Here is a 21,772-nt window from a genome sequence, read left to right on the forward strand (position 1 = left end):
GGCTTCAGAAATCAGCTGCTTCAAATCTTCTTTAATATTTTCTTTTAAGCCCCTAATTCTGATAGCATACTGCATCTGGTGAAACTGGACAAGGCTTAACTCTCTGTCCGCTTTGTCTTCATTCTCCAATACCTTAACTTCTAGTACAGCATTTTTTTGAGTCAAATCTTCCACTTTTTCTTCCAAACCTTGTACACATTCAGCCACACTTTCCACTGTAGACAAAATGTCTACCCTCATCACACTAAACTTCTCTTCCATCCTCTCTTCTATTCTCTCCTCCATTTTTGCCAGTTTATCACTCAATGTTACTAAAATTACCTGGGCATGCTTTTCAAGGGCATCTTCTAAATCCTTCGATGTCAATGCAGCAGGAGGAAGCAAGGCTTGCAACGATGTCTGTTGCACCGGAGAAGTTCCAGCACTCCGAAGAGTTTTTGAAAGAGGTTTAGCCGCCATCTTTTACTTTCACTTATGACGCACTTTCACTTTAAGTTTAAAAAGTCCATTAAGCTCGAGAGTAAAATATAATAATCCTCTTCACCTTTTCCTCTTGTACCGCTCTGCCTGCTCCTTTTATTCCATAGTCTTTCCTTCAGGCAGGGGTGGTCGCAAACGCCTGGCTCTGCTCCAAGAAATCTGGAGCAGAGACGCTGACCAGCTGGGAGCGACCCAGGCTACGGGGGAGTTCGATCCTTCAGCCGCCCAAGCTTTAAGCTCAGGCGGCCCCGGAGAACTCGACCCCTACCTGGGGCCTCACCCCCTCCTCTTCTCCCGAGGAGGGGGCTTCAAATTCACCCGAACAGCTGATCGGCGCTGTTTCGGGTGAAAATTACACAGCTGAGCTGCGGGCAGCCCGAAAAGGCTGTCTCCGGCGCCGCGCCGCCACTTCAGGATCTGCACCCCCCCTCCAGGAAGATCAGTGAGAACTCGGCTTCAGCCGCCTTCGGCACCACAACCCTCCAATCTCCTTCCACATCTGACTGTGGCTTCCTGATGTGGCAGCCCCATCTCGTGCTATTGTTTGCTCCTTTGGATGGGTCATCAGAGTTTCTGCCCCACGGTCCAATTGGGCCATGGCTGGGCTCTCTTTTGCTGGTCACCCTCTGGCCATCTTCTCCCAAATCTTCACAGCTCTTTCGGAGGTGACTGGACAGGCTGCAGGAGCTTGGGACTCCTTGAGAAAGATTTTCTTAAAAGAGAGCTGGTTTACTCTCAAGGTTCCGACTAACAAACCCAACCAAATAAACACTTTCAAGGCTTTCCAAACTCATAATGTAAAACTTTATTGAGTGCATCATTTCAGCACACATGCAAGCAAAGCCAGCTCTGGCAAAATCCCACCGAATTCCATATAGTAAAAGTACAGAATTTCCCCTCCCCCTTCTTGATCAGGCCACATTGCCCAATTAGGTGGAAAAATATTGTTATGAGAAAGTGTCTCTGGGTTTTGCCAGACACCTGGTGAACTGTCCTTGGTTCTCACAGTCTGCTTTCTTGATCTTTTGAAGTCTGCTTTTCAATCCCTTTCCCTCCCCCCAAGTTTGTTGGCAAGCTGAGAAGCAATAATTGCCAGACCAGCAAAAATGTGCTTTGAACTTGACATTAAGGGCACACAGAAAAGGCAATAGAAAAGTCAGGATTTTTGGGGAAGAAATGATGAACTGCAGACAATGGCTCTGACTACAGTGGAGGAATGAAGTGCTGGCAATGAGCCAGGGGTTTCTAGCAGGTTTAGAGTTCAAGGGAGACAAGGGAAAACCATCTTTGCTCAAACTGCAATTGGCACGGTTCACATATTTCCTTTTCTAATCTGGAAGTTGAGTCATGGCAACTACTCTTATTTTCTTTTTGATTTGAAACATTTCACTGCTTATCCAATTAGCTTCTTCAGACTGAGCAAGTTGGTGAGGGAAGACCCCATATATGTCTTCCAGTGTGGTTCTCATTTCTCATTTCTGTCTAATATGAATAAACTTGTTAGGTGACTAGGCAGAGTATTGTGTTGGTGGGCTTGAAGAAGACAGATATGTGGTGTTTTCCTAATATCTGTATTCTTCAAACCCACCAAAACACTGAGATAAAATCCTAATTATCTGACACCAAAACATAAAGAGTAATTTAGTGAATGAACTCCAGTTCAGTGAGAGTGTTCAGAGCTGTATGTTGGAGAAACTAAGCAGCCTTTACACAAGAGGACGGCCCAGCACAGGAGAAGCAATGTCATAGGACTAAAATCGGCACTGTACCTTCATTTAAAACAGGGGTCCCCAACCCCCAGTCCGTGGGCCATGGCATGCCAGCAACCAGTTTGCACAAGCAAGCAAAACCCCATCCGCAGGATGTAGGCAGCACACAAAACCACGCCCCCTCCGGTCTGTGAAAAAAAACCTCTCTCCACGGAACCAGTCTCTGATGCCAAAAGGTTGGGGAACTCTGATTTAAAAGAGACACGCTTCTAAGGGCCATAATGTTCACATTTTGGAAGATAGATGAGATAGTTTGAGAGGAGTGAAGGAATCCATTTAAACCAAAGTGGAAAATCCTTCCGTCAATAGAGGTAGAGGTCTCAGACACAACCGGTCCCCCATTTTTTATGTTGCTCTTACATCAGGCCCAAGGAAAATCAAGATCACTTTGCAGGTTCTCTAAGGAGCCCATAGGAAATGACCCACTTAGGAGAAAGGATTTAGGTGCAACAACTCTCTCCTACTCACCTAACGAGCCTATTCAGATTAGGTAAGAAATGAAACCACCTTGGAGGACATATATGGGGTCCCCCTGACCAACTTGTTCAGACTGAAGCAGCTATCTGGATAAGCAACAAAACATTTTGAACCAGAAAGAAAAGAAGTCCAGTTGCCATGACTCAACTCTACCTCGATGACTGAGAATCTTCATTGACATATTCTTTTTCTAATCAGTTTCAGAACTAGCATTTCAGCTATTAGGAACCTTTGAATCAACCCGTTTTATAGCACAGGGTGAATTTCCTTCAATCTTTAGTGAAAGAAATTTAAGTACTAGTTTAAGAACTTAAAAAAATATTTTGGAATAAACAGCAATAAGATGATTAGAATTTTGATTTTGGAAAATTTCCAACTGACTAAGGGTCCAGATGGATTTAAAAAAAGATTTTGAAATAAATTATAAAAATCCTTCCTATGGGAAAGTGCTTTTGTTTTGCTAGGATGGTACTTTGAAGGTTGGAAATTAAGGAACTAGAAGGAAGTAAAGATTACAATTAAAAGATAAGAATGCTTAAATTTGACTTAATAATACAGAATGGACCAAATTACTTTAACATTAGCTATATAGAAGGGTATTTTTGAATAATGGACACAGAAGTTAATTTTAAAAGTATCTACCTCTATAGGTTGTGTTTAAAAGATGCTATGGAAGAGGAATAAGTTTACTGGACAAGACTGAGACTTATCTGAAAGTGGATTTAAAAATAATAGGCTACAAAAGAATGATATGGAAAAAATGTTACACTGGGTATACAAATGAAGCCTGCTGATATCTTAATAATTAAAATGGATATACATATAACAAACCAAAGGAGTGACCTGGGTAACTTTCCTACACTGGATTTACAAAAAGAATTTTTAAAACTTTGAAGAATTTTTTGAAAAAGAACAAAGAAAAAAGATAAAAAAGAAACCAAATTCTAGGACGTTATTTGAAAGATTAAAGATCAAAATTGTTAAAAGGAAGGAATAAAAAATTGATATGTTTGATCAAAAGTGTTGTTATGGACTTTGCTGATTAAGACTGAATGATGAAGCATTGATTTTATAGATAAGATTTGGGATATGGGAAAAAGATTATTTGTTGTATTGTAAGAGAAGGTAAGAAGTTCATAAATTGTTTACATTTATGGTGTGGAAAGGAAAAGGTGTGTGTGTGTGTGATGTATCATGTTTTTCTTTTTTTTCTGCTTTTTATTATTTATTGTTCCTTTTTGTTTTGTATTAGTTTTTATTATTGTAAATTATAATCTTCATAAAATTACTACAAGAAAAGGCAAGAGAGAAAAAAGTCTCCCTTTCACCTTTGAAACTGACTCTCTTTCACTTTTGGATTACAAATAAAATAAAAGTACCGTATATACTTGAGTATAAGCCGACTCTAGTATAAGCCGAGACCCCCAATTTCACCCCCAAAAACTGGGAAAAGTTGTTGACTCGAGTATAAGCCGATCCGCGCTCTGCAAGCCTCTGCCGCCAGCAGAGGCTCGATCCGCCATTTTGCAAGCCTGAATACACAGGAATACTCTCTGTGGCCGCGGCTCTCGGGGAAGCCCTGGCTGTCCGCTTCCTCGCTCCACGCTGCCATTCGGGGCCCGCGCGTTCCCCAGGCAAATCGCGGCGCCCAGCAGGCGAGGAAACACGCCCGCTCCAGTGGCCCCCCCTTCCCTCAGGAGACGCGAAGCAAGTGACCGCCCAGAGCTTACCGAGGACTTGCGCGCGGCCGAGGCTTCGGTGCTTCCAGGATCGCGCGCACCTCTCCCAAGCCGCCGCCGTCCGGAGACCTGCCAAAGTTTGGGGAGGTTTGGGGAGGTGCGCGCGCGCCTCCCCAAACCTCCCCAAACGTCAGCAGGTCTCCGTTCCTCCTGCCGACGTTTGGGGAGGTTTGGGCGCCTCCCCAAACCTCCCCAGGTCTCCGTTCCTCCGCGCAGACCTGCCGACGTTTGGGGAGGTTTGGGCGCCTCCCCAAACGTCGGCAGGTCTCCGTTCCTCCTGCCGACGTTTGGGGAGGTTTGGGCGCCTCCCCAAACCTCCCCAGGTCTCCGTTCCTCCGCGCAGACCTGCCGACGTTTGGGGAGGTTTGGGCGCCTCCCCAAACCTCCCCAAACGTCGGCAGGTCTTCGTTCCTCCTGCCAACGTTTGGGGAGGTTTGGGCGCCTCCCCAAACCTCCCCAGGTCTCCGTTCCTCCGCGCAGACCTGCCGACGTTTGGGGAGGTTTGGGCGCCTCCCCAAACCTCCCCAGGTCTCCGTTCCTCCGCGCAGACCTGCCGACGTTTGGGGAGGTTTGGGCGCCTCCCCAAACCTCCCCAAACGTCGGCAGGTCTCCGTTCCTCCTGCCGACGTTTGGGGAGGTTTGGGCACCTCCCCAAACCTCCCCAGGTCTCCGTTCCTCCGCGCAGACCTGCCGACGTTTGGGGAGGTTTGGGCGCCTCCCCAAACCTCCCCAAACGTCGGCAGGTCTCCGTTCCTCCTGCCGACGTTTGGGGAGGTTTGGGCGCCTCCCCAAACCTCCCCAGGTCTCCGTTCCTCCGCGCAGACCTGCCGACATTTGGGGAGGTTTGGGCGCCTCCCCAAACCTCCCCAAACGTCGGCAGGTCTCCGTTCCTCCGCCCAGACCTGCCGACGTTTGGGGAGGTTTGGGCGCCTCCCCAAACCTCCCCAAACGTCGGCAGGTCTCCGTTCCTCCTGCCGACGTTTGGGGAGGTTTGGGCGCCTCCCCAAACCTCCCCAGGTCTCCGTTCCTCCGCGCAGACCTGCTGACGTTTGGGGAGGTTTGGGCGCCTCCCCAAACCTCCCCAAACGTCGGCAGGTCTCAGTTCCTCCTGCCGACGTTTGGGGAGGTTTGGGCACCTCCCCAAACCTCCCCAGGTCTCCGTTCCTCCGCGCAGACCTGCCGACGTTTGGGGAGGTTTGGGCGCCTCCCCAAACGTCGGCAGGTCTCCGTTCCTCCTGCCGACGTTTGGGGAGGTTTGGGCGCCTCCCCAAACCTCCCCAGGTCTCCGTTCCTCCGCGCAGACCTGCCGACGTTTGGGGAGGCTCCACCAAGGCTCTCCAATTAACACAGAACCTTGCATTTTGAGTAGTTGTAGTTTACGTTCTATTTAGCTGGAAGGACAAACATTACACATAGGTTGCAGAATACTGTATTGTGAAGCTTTCTTCACTTTCTGTGCTGCTTTAAATAGATTGGTGTCTTCTACTGCCAAACTCCTATGAAAACTCTGCTTTTCTGGAAGTGTCCAAGTCTGGACTAAGCTCTTCTGCCAAGCTGTGGGAATGTGATCATTGCATAATTAGTAAAGATGCCCACCCATTCCTCATCCAAACTACAATCACACACAGTGAGCAATCAGAAACAAAATGATTAGCAGGCTTAGGAAAAAGCAAGCAACAGCACAGCAATCAATCAGTAGACTTTGCCTGTGATGATTCCCTTGATGCTTCCCCAGATGCCTCTGCAGATGTCAGCTCAGAGAAGAATGAACCAGTTCCAGGCACATCTGTAGGGGAGTTGGTTAATGGCTCCAAGCAGCCTTCTGAGAGGGATTTGGTGAGCCTTGGTGGAGCAGTGGGCTAATGCCTCCTTAAGTAACACCAGCTGCCTGCAATTAGTGCAGGTTCGCATCCCACCAGGCTCAAGGTTGACTCAGCCTTCCATCCTTCCGAGGTAGGTAAAATGAGGACCCAGATTGTTGGGGGCAATTAAGCTGACTTTGTAATAATGCCGCTTGGGGTGTGTGTGAAAGCCCTAATAAGCAGGCATATACATAGAATGAAGGCTACTGCTAAGCTTGTAAGCTGTCCTGAGTCTTCGGAGAAGGGCGGGATATAAATGGAATTTAAAAAAAAATTGGCTGAGATGCAGCTGCAGCAAGACAGCGCTAAGGCTTCAGGTGGGGAAAGCACGCAGCTACAGCCAGTCAGTGATGAGGAAGAGGAACTGCCTTCTGCATCTGATCCAAGAACACATAGGGCACAGGTGTCAAACTCACCGCATCACGTGACATGTTGCAATGTATCGCAACTTTTTTTGTATTGTTGGAGCTGGAGTGGGTGTGACCTCTTTATGATGCAACTGGCCCATGGGCCGGCAGTTTGACACCCCTGACATAAGGCAGAGAAAAGCAGGAGCAGTGAAGGTCAGCCCAATTTCTTGTGAGGAGGCAGTCTTGCCCTTCTTGATGGCCTGCACCGGAAGCTTGCTATTTAGCACAGCAGACAGACGGAAGTGGTGGTGGAAACAACGGGTTCATTTCCTAGCTGTGTGGTTTTTGGTCGATGTGATTCTTGTCTTGTTTTGGATTGACACTGTCCCTTAACCTGGATCATGCCTTGTGAACTCTAGACTTTTCTTGCCTTGTGAACTCTTTTGTATTGTGGATTTAAGTTTGCCTGGTGGGTTTATCTTGATTGGGAAACTTTCAAGTGCCTTGTGGACTCATTGGCCATTGCTCTGTGAACTACCATTGGTCTGCTTTTGGCTGGATTTAATTGGGACAGTTCTGGTTTTTAGGTGAAGGGAATTGCTGGGGAATATTAATAAACCCACTAAACCACTGTTATGTGTGAGTGAGTGGGACAGCATACTGCCTCCTTCACTCTTCCACTGTTCTTTTCTTCCTCTTTCCTATGAAAATCATGCACAAATATTCCATTTGATTCTCCTCTTCAATCAGCACACTCATGTCCTGGAAAGCAACATTCCTTTGATTTAAACTTCACAATTGAACTATGTAATGTGCCCTATGAGAAAATAACATGAAGATTTTTTTTCCTTTTTAATTTTGGAACAAATAAATACAGTTTCAAACCAGTCTCAACAGAGCATATATGACCCATTTGCTGGTATGCAGACTCCAGGTCAGAGGCAGCTGATTACTCTACAAGAGCAGGTGAAGCTGGGGATGCTCACTGTAGATGAAGCTGTCCTGTGTTTCAAAGAGTGGCAGTTAAATCAAAAGAAGAGAGCAGAATCATTTCGCTATCAACAGGTATGTATTTCAAAGAGATGAAAATTATAAAATCTCATTACTAAACCTAGTTTACCTTATATCTCACATTACTTTAAATTTGTTGTCATTGCAAGAAAGGTTAATTGCCACAATTTCTGCTCCCTGTCTTTCTGTAAATAGCATAGTTGAGATTTTAAATAGAACTCTTCAAATTTTAATAGGCTAAAATTTATTTATTTATTTATTATTTAAACCTATATACTGCCCTTCTCCCGTAGGACCCAGGGCAGTTCACAAGGTGATTAAAACAATATAACAATACAAAAGTTAATAACAAATTAAAATAAATTAAATTATCCTTGATTAAAATCTAAAACCCTTAACTCTAATTAAAAACCCAATTACAATAGGTTACAAATTAAAAGTTCTCAGTCCTGGCCGGAAAGCTCAAAGACCCAGGTCTTCAGGTCCCGGCGGAACGAATGAAAATCTGGGGCAGTCCTGAGCTCTACGAGTAACTGGTTCCAAAGGGCAGGCGCACCCACAAAGAAGGCCCTCCCCCTGGGTGTCGCCGTCCGGCAATCCTTTGCCAGTGGCACCCTGAGAAGGCCCTCCCTGTGGGAGCACACAGGACGAAAGGAACCTGATGCCGGCAGCAGGTGTTCCCTCAGATATCCCAGACCCAAGCCATTTAGGGCTTTATAGGTCATCACCAGCACCTTGAATCTCAGCCGGAGGGCAACCGGAAGCCAATGCAGCTTGCGGAGCGGAGGTGTTACATGGGAGTATCGGGGAGCCCCCATCACAACTCGTGCGGCTGCATTCTGCACCAGCTGAAGCCTCCGAGTGGTCCTCAAGGGCAGCCCCATGTAGAGAGCGTTACAGTAGTCTAACCGGGAGGTCACGAGCGCATGAGTGACTGTGCGCAAGGCATCTTGGTCCAGATAGGGCCGCAACTGGCGCACTAGGTGAACCTGGGCAAAAGCCCCCCTGCTCATGGCTCCTATATGATCTTCAAAACTGAGCTGCGAATCCAGGAGGACACCCAAGTTGCGAGCCCTATCGACGGGGGGGGGGGGTAACACCTCACCCCCCATCATTAAAGGTGGAATAGAATGATTCACTCGAGATGCCTGTATGCACAGCCACTCAGTCTTGGCAGGATTGAGTCGGAGCCTGTTTCTCCCCATCCAAACCCGAACCGCCTCCAGGCAACGGGACATCACGTCGAGGGCATCACTGAGTTGGTTTGGGGTGGAAAGAAAAAGTTGGGTATCATCGGCGTACTGATGATACCCCACCCCAAAACCACGAATGATCTCACCCAGCGGCTTCATATAGATATTGAACAGGAGGGGAGAGAGGACCGACCCCTGAGGAACTCCACAAACGAGAGACCTCTGGGCGGACCACTGCCCTCCTGTCAACACCGACTGCAAACGGCCCAAGAGGTAGGAGGAGAACCACCGTTGAACAGTGCCCCCCACTCCCAACCCCCTGAGACGTCGCAGTAGGATACCATGGTCGATGGTATCAAAAGCCGCTGAGAGATCTAATAGGACTAGGACAGAGGAACAACCCCTGTCCCGAGCCCGCCAGAGATCATTCATCAGCGCGACCAATGCCGTCTCCGTGCTGTACCCGGGCCTGAAACCCGATTGGTACGGGTCAAGATAATCAGTTTCCTCCAGGAACAGAGGAAGCTGATGCGCCACCACACTCTCAACAACCTTCGCTAAAAAACGAAGGTTGGAGACTGGACGATAGTTATTCAAAATAGCTGGATCCAGGGCAGGCTTCTTGAGAAGGGGTCTCACCACCGCCTCCTTCAAGGCGGCGGGAAAGACACCCTCACTCAAAGAAGCAGATATCACTGCCTGGAACCAGCCTCGTGTCTCCTCCCGAGCTGAATAAACCAGCCATGAAGGGCACGGTGGTAGAGCTCAGCCTCCCCATAATCCTGTCCACTTCCTCGGGAGTCACAGGATCAAACTCAGTCCAGATAATACTCTCAAGACCGCTCGAAAATGGCAAAAACTTTTCTACAATAGACAGAACTTCTGATTTATGTAAAAAATCTCTTAAGGTAGCTTGGGACAACTAGAATACTTTTGTCCTAGTGGAATATTTCCCCTTCATCTATGAACAGTAGGGTAAGGAGAAGGTTTTTGAGAATTAAACTTATTCTCTTTGTGTAGTTGCCCACTCCATAAAAATATCCAGTTAGGAAAGAAATCTCTTTTTAATCAAGACCTTGACATTCTTTTTACAAGAGACTTGAGCTTTAGAAGAACCCAATATAGATAGTTCCTGTATTAGCTAGTCAAGTGACAAAGGAGGGACACCTAAAAGAGCCTGGCAAAATTCATCTCAGTAGCTTTCCACACAGTGAATATTTCCCACCACATTGCATGTATTGGGCAGCAACCCGCACTTCCATATTAAAAGTATTTCAATATTTTTATTATATCTTTCATTATGGCGATGCAATGGCTGAGTGGTTAAGACCAAGCATGATGCAATGGGTTAGCTCCCACCCTCACCCCAGCTTCTGCCAATCTAGCAGTTCAAAAGCATGAAATGCAAGTAGATAAATAGGTACTACTTTGGTGGAAAAGTATCGCTGTTCCATGGTGTCATGCTGGCCACATGACTATAGAAATGTCTTTGGATAGCATTGGTTCAATGGCCTTGAAGCGGAGATGAGCACCACCTCCTATAGTCAGCAACAACTAGTGGAGTAAAATCTGCAAGGATTCTTTATCTTTATTATCAACCTCTTTGCAAATATTGTCAGGGTAGGCATCTAAGGAAATAACAATTATTTGAAAAAGTGATTTGTGTGCAATTGTTCAGCTTCTACAATATTGTGTGGGGATTTCAATTTTTGAATGGAACCAAAAGTAGTTCTTCCTATCATAGTATCCTTCCCTAGGAAAAGAGGATTTTGTTCCCTTTGTCTTTGCATAGCTAAGGATGAGATTTGCCAGCTTGCACAATTTTTCCATCAAGACTGGCTAACTGTTTTGACTTACTTGATTTTAAATGGGGCTGTAGCAGAAGATAATATGTACTAGTTGGGGTTTCTGTTTCAAAGAAACTGATTGGCTGATATCTTCTAACCAAGGTACTAGTGTAAATTCTATGAAAAAGACATGCCCAGATAGTGATAATTTCCCTCTTCTGCTAAGGACTGATTTCCCTTTCAAACTAGCACGATCTTTCATTTGTAGAAACAGAAACCTTATATATTACATGGGATTAAAACTAGAATATTTCCTTGTTTAAAATCTTAAATGAAGAAGAATCATGCAATGGTGAGAACTATCAGGACAAGCCCCCAATTATTTGAAAGTCACACATCCTTTTTATTCAGAATCTCCAGAAACATAATGCACAGGATGGTTTGATCAGGAGTATGTGGTTGCCAGAAGTTCTAGTTTGCTTTTATAAACTATATGAACAATGCCCTGCATAAATATCAATATGTAGATTACTACTTTTGAAAATGAAGGAAAAAGAGACCTCAGTAAAACAATGGTGACACAGTTGACAATTGCAGCTGGATTCAAATCCCACTCTATTCTGGCACCTTGTAGATGGACAGTTTATATTTATTTATTTTATTTATTTATTTGTTTGTTTTTATATACCGCCCTTCTCCCGAGGGACTCGGGGCGGTGTACAGAGCAAGGTAGGTATACAGTTAAACAGTAGTAAAAATAAATGAAACCCCAAGCGCTATCAGGCCAGGCCGGACTGCTGGAACAGGTAGGTTTTTAAGTCGTGCCGGAAGGTGCGAAGGTCGGGGGCCATCCTGGTTTCGGTAGGCAAGCAGTTCCAGAGGGTTGGTGCACCGACTGAGAATGCCCTCCCCCTGGGGGCCAAAAGTCGGCATTCTCTGACCGGTGGCACCCTGAGGAGGCCCTCTCTGTGGGAGCGCACAGGACGTAGGGGTGTTGACGCTGGCAGTAGGTGCTCCCGCAGGTAATCCGGACCCATGCCATGTAGGGCTTTGTATGTCATCACTAGCACCTTGAATTTCACTCGGAAGACGACTGGAAGCCAGTGCAGCTCACGGAGGAGAGGTGTGATATGGGAGTATCGGGAGGCCCCCAAAAGTGTACGTGCAGCTGCACTCTGCACCAGCTGAAGCTTCCGAGTGGCTCTCAAGGGCAGCCCCATGTAGAGAGCGTTGCAGTAGTCAAGGTGAGAGGTCATAAGTGCATGGGTGACTGTACGTAAGGAATCCAGGTCCAGATAAGGTCGTAGTTGGCGCACCAGTCGAACACGAGTGAAGGCCCCCCTGGTCACAGCTCCTATGTGATCTTCCAGGGATAGCTGTGTCTAGGAGGACACCCAGGTTGCGGGCCCTATCAACAGGGGGTAATAATTCACCCCCGATGTTAAGGGGTGGAATGCTCTGAGTATCCTGGCATGCCGGTATGTACAGCCATTCAGTCTTGTCCGGGTTGAGTTGAAGCCTGTTCCTCCCCATCCATTCCCGAACCGCTTCCAGGCAACGGGACATCACGTCGAGGGCATCACTGATGCTGTTTGGAGTTGAGATGAAAAGCTGGGTGTCATCAGCGTACTGATGGTACCCTACTCCAAAACCACGAATGATCTCACCTAGCGGTTTCATGTAGATGTTGAACAGGAGAGGCGAGAGGACCGACCCCTGAGGGACTCCACAAACGAGAGGCCTCGGAGTCGACCTCTGTCCCCCTGCCAACACCGACTGCGAGCGTCCCAGGAGAAAGGAGGAGAACCACCGCAGAACCGTGCCTCCCACTCCCAATCCCCTGAGGCGCCGCAGTAAGATACCATGGTCGATGGTATCGAAAGCCGCCGAAAGGTCTAATAAGACTAGGACAGAGGAATGGCCCCTGTCCCGGGCCCTCCAGAGATCATTCATCAGAGCGACCAATGCCGTCTCCGTGCTGTAGCCCGGCCTGAAGCCCGATTGGCACGGGTCTAGATAATCTGCTTCATCAAGGACCTGAGGAAGCTGATGCGCCACCACACTCTCAACAACCTTCGCAAGGAAGCGAAGGTTGGAGACCGGACGAAAGTTATTTAATGAAGCTGGGTCCAAGGTGGGCTTCTTGAGGAGAGGTCTCACCACCGCCTCCTTCAAGGCGGCGGGGAAGTGACCCTCACTCAGAGAAGCAGAGATGACCGCCTGAAACCAGCCTCGTGTCCCCTCTCGAGCTGCATAGGCCAGCCAGGAAGGGCACGGGTCCAGTAAGCATGTGGAGGAGCTTAACCTCCTCATAATCCTGTCCACTTCCTTTGAAGTCACAGGATCAAACTCCTCCCAGATGACGTCGACAGGACTGCCCATGTCCTGTTCCTCAGACTCTGCCCAGTTGGAGTCCAGGCCGGTTCAAATCCGAGCGATTTTATCCAACAGATATTGACCGAATTCCTCGGCTCGACCCTGTAAGGGTTCCTCCCTCACCTCTTGGTTCAGAAGGGAGCGAGTCACTCTGAACAGGGCAGCCGGGCGATTATCTGCGGACGCGATGAGGGTGGAGAAGTAATTGGATCTCGCCGCCCTTATCGCTGCGAGATAAGACCTGGTGTGGATTCTTAGTCGCAACCGGTCGGATTCGGATCGACTGGCTCTCCAACGGCTCTCTAGGCCCTGTCTCCGACGCTTCATCTCCCAGAGCTCCACGGAGAACCATGGGGCTCGCTGGGATCTGCGCCGGGTCAGGGGCCGCAGGGGTACAACTCGGTCAAGTGCCTCTGTGGCTGCCCTTTCCCAGGCTTCCACTAAGGCATCCGCCGAGCTGTGAGCAGGGAGTGCAGGTGGGTTCCCAAGCGCTGCCTGGAACCTATCAGGGTCCATTAGGCGCCTGGGGCGGTACCATCTGGTTGGTTCCGCGCACCCACGGCGGGGGGTGGCAAAGCGGAAGTCTAGCCGTACAAGGTGATGATCGGTTCATGACAGGGGCATAACGGTTAGGGAGCCCCCACCAATTTCATCACGCCACCGTCCAGATAAGAAAACCAAGTCGGGGGTGTGGCCTCCCTCATGAGTCGCTCCTGAAATTATTTGCGACAGGTCCATGGCCGTCATGGAAGCCATGAACTCCCGAGCTAGTTCGGATGATCCTCTTAGGGATGGTAGGTTGAAGTCGCCCAAGACCATGAGTTTGGGGAATTCAACCACCAACCCCGAGAGGATATCGAGTAGCTTAGGCAGGGCTGCCGCTGCACGATTAGGTGGAAGGTACGCCAGCAGTAGGCCCAACTGCGCCCCAGGACCGTATCTCAGAAAGAGAGACTCACACCCGACTATCTGAGGGACGGTGGTCTCCCGCGGGCTAAGGGTCTCCCTGATGATTACTGCCACTCCTCCGCCCCTACCATGGAGCCGAGGCTGGTGCAGCACCCGGAAACCAGGCGGGCAGAGGTCAACCAGAGGGACACCGCCCTCTGGGCCCAGCCAGGTTTCCGTGATGCAAGCCAGGTCTGCGTGCTCACCCTCCACTAGATCTCGAACAAGGGGAGCCTTATTAGCGACGGACCTGGCATTTAGGTAGACCAGCCTGAGCTCAGGAGGCTGCACATCTTCGCTCCCGGGTCCTTGGGGAAAGTACAGAGGGTCGGAGCGTCCCACCGCTTGTAGAAAGCGGGGATGACCCTCCCAGTGTCGATACGGCCCTCTGCTTGTGCACCTTCTGCCGTTCCCCACCGTCCTGGGAATTGGTTGTCCGTTAGCTCGCCACTGGGCTTCGTCGGTGACTGAACCCCATTCCTCCCTTTCGCGAGCAATCATAGGCCTGGCCTGTGCTATGGTTGTTGGGAGGCCCCCCTTCGCCGAGCAACCATAGTCTTCTCCCACCCCCCTCCCTAACCCCACAAAAAACTTAACTAAGAACTTAATCAGGGGCCTCTTGTTGGACTTATGCTGGAGGCCCCTGACCCTGCCCGGCCATCTCTCAGAGGCCCAGTGGTCGGGCCCGTCATCAAGATTGGATGTAGTGTAGGCGGGTTGCACCCAGGAGAGGGGGGAACCCCTGAGGGTGTGCAGTACTGTGCTGGAGTATTGAAGGAGCATAGAGTCACAAGGGATTCCGGGAAGGCAGTCCCCTGGATGGTGAATTTGCAGGAGGGTCGAGTCGGGTAGGTGGGTTTCTGGACCGTCACCCAGCCACTGCCACTTGGCCGGGTGAACCCCAGAAGCAGGCCATTCCTCATCCTCTCACGATGGGTTGTGACTCTGCTTCCGGGGGTGGTCCAGAACGCACTCTGGGTGAAGCATACCCCATAGGGCTCCCACCTCTATGGGGTTGCAGGTGTAAGGCCAAGCCACTCTGCCACCGTGGCTTGCACCCAGGCCCGTCATGTCCTGTGGGGAGAGAGTGGGCAAGGATGGTTGAGAGTGGGCAGAAGGCAAGGAGGAGGGATTCATTAACTGGCGTCGGCTTTGGTGGTTCAGCCGCCTTTACAGTTTCCTCCCTGATACTCTGGCGTTGTTCCCAGCCACAGCTCCATAGGCCCCTATTGGTTGGGGACCGTCCGGAGCGTGGCCTCCCAGAGGTGCGGGAGTCCCTGGTGTCATGTCGCTGCCGTTGCCGTCTCCGTTCAAGGTGCCTCGAAGAAGGTGGCTCAGGGTGTGGGCTGGAGATGCCACGCCGCCGCCGCTACCGCCGCTGTCAAAGGCCCCTGGGCAAAAAACGGTCGACCGGGGCCCGGAGAGGCTGTCACCGCCGCCCTTGTCTTCGTTGCTGCCGCTTCCGTTGGTCCGCGGCGCCTCCTTTGATCCCTCGGAGACGCCGCCGCCACCTAGGGGCAGACCAGGTGGTCGAGGCGGAGCAGAGACGCCGGCCCCATTCAAGACGGCTGCAATGGCTGCAGCGGCTCAGGGGGCGGGCCGGAGACGCCATGCTGCCACCGCTATCGTCGCTGTCAAAGACCCCTGGGAAAACGATCGGCTGGGGCCCGGGGAAGCTTTCACCGCCGCCCTCATCTTCGCTGCCACCGCTTCCAACGCACAGCTGATCTGCGGCGCCTCCTTGATCCCTCGGAGACGCCGCCGCTGCTCAGGAGTAGGTCTGGTGGCCGAGGCAGAGCGGAGACGCCGGCTCCACTCAAGACGGCTGTAGCGGCTGCAGCGGCTCAGGGGTGGGCCGAAGATGACACGCCGCCACCGCTATCGCCGCTGTCAAGGCTCCTGGGAAAGCGATCGACTGGGGCCCGGAGCAGCTGTCACCGTCGCTGTTGTTTTCGTTGGTGCCGTTTCCGCCGCACAGCTGACCCGCAGCGCCTCCTTTGATCCCTCAGAGACGCCGCCGTCGCCCAGGAGTAGATCGAGGCAGGGCGGAGATGTTGGTTCCATTCAAATCGGCCGCCCAACGGCCTAGGGGGCAGGCAGGCGTATTGCCCAACTTAGTTGCCCAAACCTCTGACCCCATCCCAGGGGTCTAACGACATCCCTGGGGGGCTCCTGGGGGACGCCTTGCCACTGGGGCTCACGGAGCTCTCCCCAGCAAGTCCGCCATCTTTGGATGTCGGCAAAAAAATATATATATCAAATATCAAATATCAAAACCCATGAAGGTTTGGGAAAATCACTTTAAAATTCTTAGTAATTCTCAGCCAGATGAATCTATGGTTGTTCCACACCCAAATAATAAAAACTCCTCCTGAATGGACACCAGTTTTGGTGTCTGAAGTGATAGGAATAAGTGAATGGTCTTCAAAATTTAATATTGAAAGAGAAATTTAAAATTGACTTTGCTGCAGTGGAAACTTATTCAGTGGAGAAACAAGCCTACCAAAGAAATTACAATGGATGGGAACCAGGAAAGGGTAGTATAAAGGGAGGATGTAAGATAAACACCCAGGCAAAATTGTTAACTGGGTCTTCAGATTGGGAAAAGGAACTGTAAGAGGAGATTAAACTGAAAAACAGGAAAGAACCTATTTTTCTAAGAAGTCATAAAAAGGGGCCCAGAACTCAGACAACTGAGCATGTGCAATTAGTTGATTAATATTAACTGATAGACCTTACATATATTATCTCCTAATTTTAATGTACACGGGATGTATGATTTAGTATGTAGTAGGAAATGTGTAGGAGGCAGTCAGAGTGTAACCTCATAGTACCTCAGCCAATGGGGAAAGATGTGGCTGAGGGTTGTATAAAGAAGGGAATATTTTGGGTTGAAACTTTGGAGAGAACCAAGGTTTGATAGCTTATCTCCCTGCTTATTGCAATAAACAAAACAAATGGCCTGAAGAACAAGCCACAAGTTGCCCCAGGAGAGTAAAAGTGGAAATTTAAAGGGACACAAACCTCCACAGGTCTGGAAATGAAATTTAAGGGTCTCTGTGTTTGTGTGTTTGTGTGAAGCCATTTCTAAGAGCTGGGGAGTGGGGGCAGACCCTCTAATAATAATACACAAAACAAAAAGGGATATATCCTAACTCTTCCTTTGTTGAATGTATACATGAATATACTCTCACATCTAAGCTCTCTCACAATCATACCCCAGAAGAGCAGGGGGGGGGAAGCCTGATTCTTGATTTATGCAGATGATTTCATTTCAAGGACTCCAATTGGCCTTGGTCATAAACGTAACACTGTTGTTTAATAGGGGGGAAAACTTGTAATAAACTTCCAAAAAAATGAAGTAATAATCTTCACAAAACATTTAATGTTTTGATGGATAATATATTAGAATCTAAGTGTGGCCCTTCAAGGCTCCTGTTTCTCTTCAAAGTTAAATACCATATTTTCCGGCGTATAAGGCGACTGGGCGTATAAGACGACCCCCTACATTTCCTGTTAAATTATAGGGTTTGGGCTATACTCGCCGTATAAGACTACCCCTCTTCCAACGCACACCAAATAAAAATTTAAAAACATCAGATTTGATTTTAATATGGCAATTTTAATTCAAATGCTTATGACATGGAGGTACTTAGTAGGAAAACTGTCACTTATAAACATAAGACTGTCATCAAACATGTAAACATAAAACAGTGCAAGTGGATTAAACTTAATAATAATAATAATAATAATAATAATAATAATAATAATAATAATAATAATAATAATAATAATAATAATAATAATAAGAAGAAGAAGAAGAAGAAGAAGAAGAAGAAGAAGAAGAAGAAGAAGAAGTTGTTGTTGGAAGGGACCTTGGAGGTCATCTAGTCCAACCCCCTGCTAAGGCAGGAAACCCTATACCATTTCAGACAAATGGCTATCCAGTCTCTTCTTAAAAACTTCCAGTGTTGGAGCATTCACCACTTCTGGAGGCAGGTTGTTCCACTGGTTAATTGTTTTAACTGTCAGGAAGTTTCTCCTTAGTTCTAGGTTGCTTCTCTCCTTGACTAGTTTCCATCCATTGTTTCTTGTCCTGCTTTCAGCTGCTTTGGAGAATAGCTTGGCTCTCTCTTCTTTGTGGCAGCCCCTGAGATATTGGATCACTGCTATCGTGTCACCCCTCACCCTTCTCTTCATTAAACTACACATACCCAATTCCAGCAACCCTTTTCCTATTTTCCTAATTCACTTTTTCACTTTTCCTAATTCACTCTAAAGCTTTCCCTGCGCAGAGCCTTAAGTAACCCCAGCTGCCTGCAATTAGTGCAGGTTCTCATCCCACCAGGCTCAAGGTTGAGTCATCCTTCCATCATTCCAAGGTAGGTAAAATGAGGACTCAGATTGTTGGGGGCAATAAGCTGACTTTGTAATAATGCTGCTTGTGGGGGAGGGGGTGAAAGCTCTAATAGGCAGGCATATACATAGAATGAAGGCTATTGCTAAGCACATTGATTTGTGCTTTAAATTGTAAGCCGCCCTGAGTCTTCGGAGAAGGGCGGGATATAAATGGGATTAAAAAAAAGACCAAATGGGAGATCCACTCCAGGTTTTCCAGCCAGCCCGCCCAGTTCCTGAGTCAAATGTGTCCTTAGAGCTAAGCTGCTGCTCTGCTACGCATTCCCCACCTGCCTTTCAAATTGCTCTTGCATTCCCCACCTGCCTACAGCTGCTCTTCAACTTTAGAAGGAAAGAAGCCCAGACCCCAGCCTGTAAAAAATCACAGACTGCAGCTTCTACTCCAATTGGTCCCGCTTTCCCTGCGCAGACTAAATGGAAGATCCGCTCCAGGTTTTCCAGCCAGCCCTGTCCCTAAAGTTTCAGCACCCGGCGTATAAGACGACCCCTGACTTTTGAGAAGATTTTCATGGGTTAAAAAGTAGTCTTATACGCTAGAATCTACGGTACAATAACTTGCCTTTAGTACGTTTATAGAGGAGATTTAACAAAGTTAATACAGCTGTCTGAACCTGTGTTTGGGGTGATGGTTGAATTGAATACATCCTCCATTTTCTGTTACATTATTTTTCTATTATGCTATCTGAAAAAAGATTAATTTTTCTTCTATTGTTATATGCTCCAAATCAGTCTGAGAATATTATGTTAATTTCCTTCTGTCAAATAAGAACAGCCTTATTCTGTATAATGAGTCAAAGTTTTGTACATTAGCTGCAAATGTATTCAAACAATTAACTTTTGATCTACATTATTAATATCTTATTTGCTTCAATCTCTGATCATGTCTGAATATATTATCAGTTATATAAATTAGTTGATATAAATTATCAACTAATACTTTCCTTTATCTCATATTACATTAGCTTATTTCTACATTGCTAATACATAAATTCAGTTTTCTAGTTTTAAATTTCACTTCCAATTATTAATTTTACTTTTCAATCCTGATGTTAGTAGTGCAATATTTTATATTACCTGGCCGGATTTAGTTACAGTATATCTTGTTTCAAACTGGTCATTGACTAAAATAAAGTTTTCTGTCTATCCCTCCATCTTTCCATCCCTTCATTCCTCCATCCAAGCCAGGGGGTCTTCAAATTGGCCCTTTTATGACTTGTGGATTTCAACTCCCAGAACTCCTCAGCCAATGTGCCTGACTGAGGAATTCTGGGAGTTGAAGTCCACAAATCATAAAAGGGCCAGGTTTGAAGACTCCTGATCCAAGCAGTTGAACTATTGAATAATAGTGGAGTGAATAAGGAGATTGCAGAGAGATTAAATGAATTATTATGCCTATGTTTACTGCCAAAACGTTTACCACAAGTACTCATTGTCTTTCTTGCTTTTATTATTACAACTAACTCAAAATGGCAAACTTCTCCAACACATCTTCTTCCTCCTATTTTCCCTACAACAACAAATCTGTGAGGTGGATGGGGCTGAGCATGTATGACTGGCCCAAAGTCACCTAGCTGGTTTTCATGACTAAGCCAGAACTAAATCTCATGGTCTCCTGCTTTCTAGCCTGGTGCCCTAACCACTAGACCAGGGATAGGCAACCTTGGCTCTTTTATGACTCGTGGATTTCAACTCAGCAATTCTGGGAGTTGAAGTCCACGAGTCATAAAAGAGCCAAGGTTGTCTACCCGTGCACTAGACCAAACTGGCTCTCCTGGATTTTTCAGTTTGAAAGTCTCTCTACTTTGTGTTGATTCAATTAATTCTTGCCAGATTTGCATGTCATTATGAATAATAATGCATTTGTTCAGATTTCTAAAATTTAAATTTTGCATTTCCAGGAAAATCTAAAACGGTTACGTGACAGCATCACTCGAAGGCAGCTTGAAAAGCAAAAGGCTGGGAAGCATGCAGGTAAAATCCTTAACTAATTAATAACAGCAATTAGCCATCCTGTTGGTGCAAAACCAAGAAGCTATACAGTAATTAGAAAACTCTTATGTTGGTCCTGGCAGATACATTTTTGTAAAGTACTTATTGTGGCAGGTGGGAAGAGTCATTAAATCTGAGCAAGGTGGAACCAATGAGGACACAATGAATAAAATATATTTTCATAAAATAACTAGCTCCATTTGTTTTAATAAATATACCTAGCTATTTTATGAAATTTGTAATCATGTTAAATCAGACTATGCTATGTGAGTTTTTTTATATATCACAGTGAATACTTGATTTAACAACTCTCTTTTTAGGAGACATTGTGTCTTAAAAAAACCACATTTATGTCTTGATGTCTTCCTGAAATAATGTACAATAGTGCATCCAAAGTAGTCTAGGTGAAGCAATGCCTTTACTTAAATTTACATTAATGTTTATTAATGATTATGCAATTATATCAGTTTTATCATTTTACATTATTTGTATCATTTGTATAATAACTTTATTAAACAAGTGATATTAATTGCTATATAGCCCTCATATATATTTGCAAGTAGAAACAGAAACACATCTTCCCATTGTATATTACTGTTTTTGTTTTTGGTGATGGTGCAACACTATAATTGCATCGCTCATATTAGGCATATCCTTTAACTATTACAATTTAAAGAAGCCATTGTTTCTTCTGCTTATAATGATGTATAGATCAAAGTGGTGTGTGTTTGGCCAATGACAATAATGGTTGGATCATGTTCGGGTGCCCTTATGCATCTGTACCACTTCCATACCTTTCCTGAACTCAGTGTTAGAGGTGCTTCATCTATTAATATCCTTCATGTTTATTTATCTACATTGCTTTTATGTCACTCATTGCCACAGATTTTCTGTAGCTATTAATATAAACATATGAAGAGCTCCAAGAAGTTCCATATACAGTACATACAAACATAAAAATAAAAATACTATTATAAATTATGAATAGTTTCCATTGCTCAAAAAGAATAGATAATTTCAATATATTTTAAGCATTTGGTACTTTGCTGAAGTTTTCTATAATGTATCCTATTATAGCTATTTCTGTATTTTGTCACAATGTTATTTGCAACATATTCTTTAAAATTGTTCATGAGATCAGTGAAAGATTAATTTGTAAAGTATTGTCCATAGAAAGTTAACGAAGGCTTTCTACCCACTCTTCCTCAAAATCTTTATGCTTGTTTTTAAGTAGAATAATAGAGGTAGACTGAAGCAGGGGGATTCAATTATTAATATACTCCAGGACTCTTACTACAAAATGTTTTTCATATTTTAAAATATGCACATGTGAGTAAAGCACCAGTCTTAATTCTCATGAGTATTTAATTGG

The 21,772-nt window shown here is 46.5% G+C and overlaps 1 protein-coding gene across 4 annotated transcripts in view; it reads left to right on the top strand.

The window, feature by feature from the left end:
* The window catches only part of PIK3AP1 (phosphoinositide-3-kinase adaptor protein 1), a 126,894-nt gene that overhangs the window by 86,670 nt on the left and 18,452 nt on the right, over positions 1–21,772 (top strand). For all 4 annotated transcript variants that reach the window (XR_014492707.1, XM_083364198.1, XM_083364200.1 and 1 more), the window contains exons 12-13: positions 7,555–7,742; positions 20,310–20,382. Coding sequence is in view for 3 of the 4 variants with exons in the window: in XM_083364198.1 (XP_083220324.1) it covers positions 7,555–7,742; positions 20,310–20,382 (261 nt within the window). In the remaining variant the exon portion in view is untranslated. The remainder of the gene's footprint in view (positions 1–7,554; positions 7,743–20,309; positions 20,383–21,772) is intronic.

This window comes from Vipera ursinii (genome assembly GCF_947247035.1).
Source record: "Vipera ursinii genome assembly, chromosome: 5".
Classification (NCBI taxonomy): domain Eukaryota; kingdom Metazoa; phylum Chordata; class Lepidosauria; order Squamata; family Viperidae; genus Vipera; species Vipera ursinii.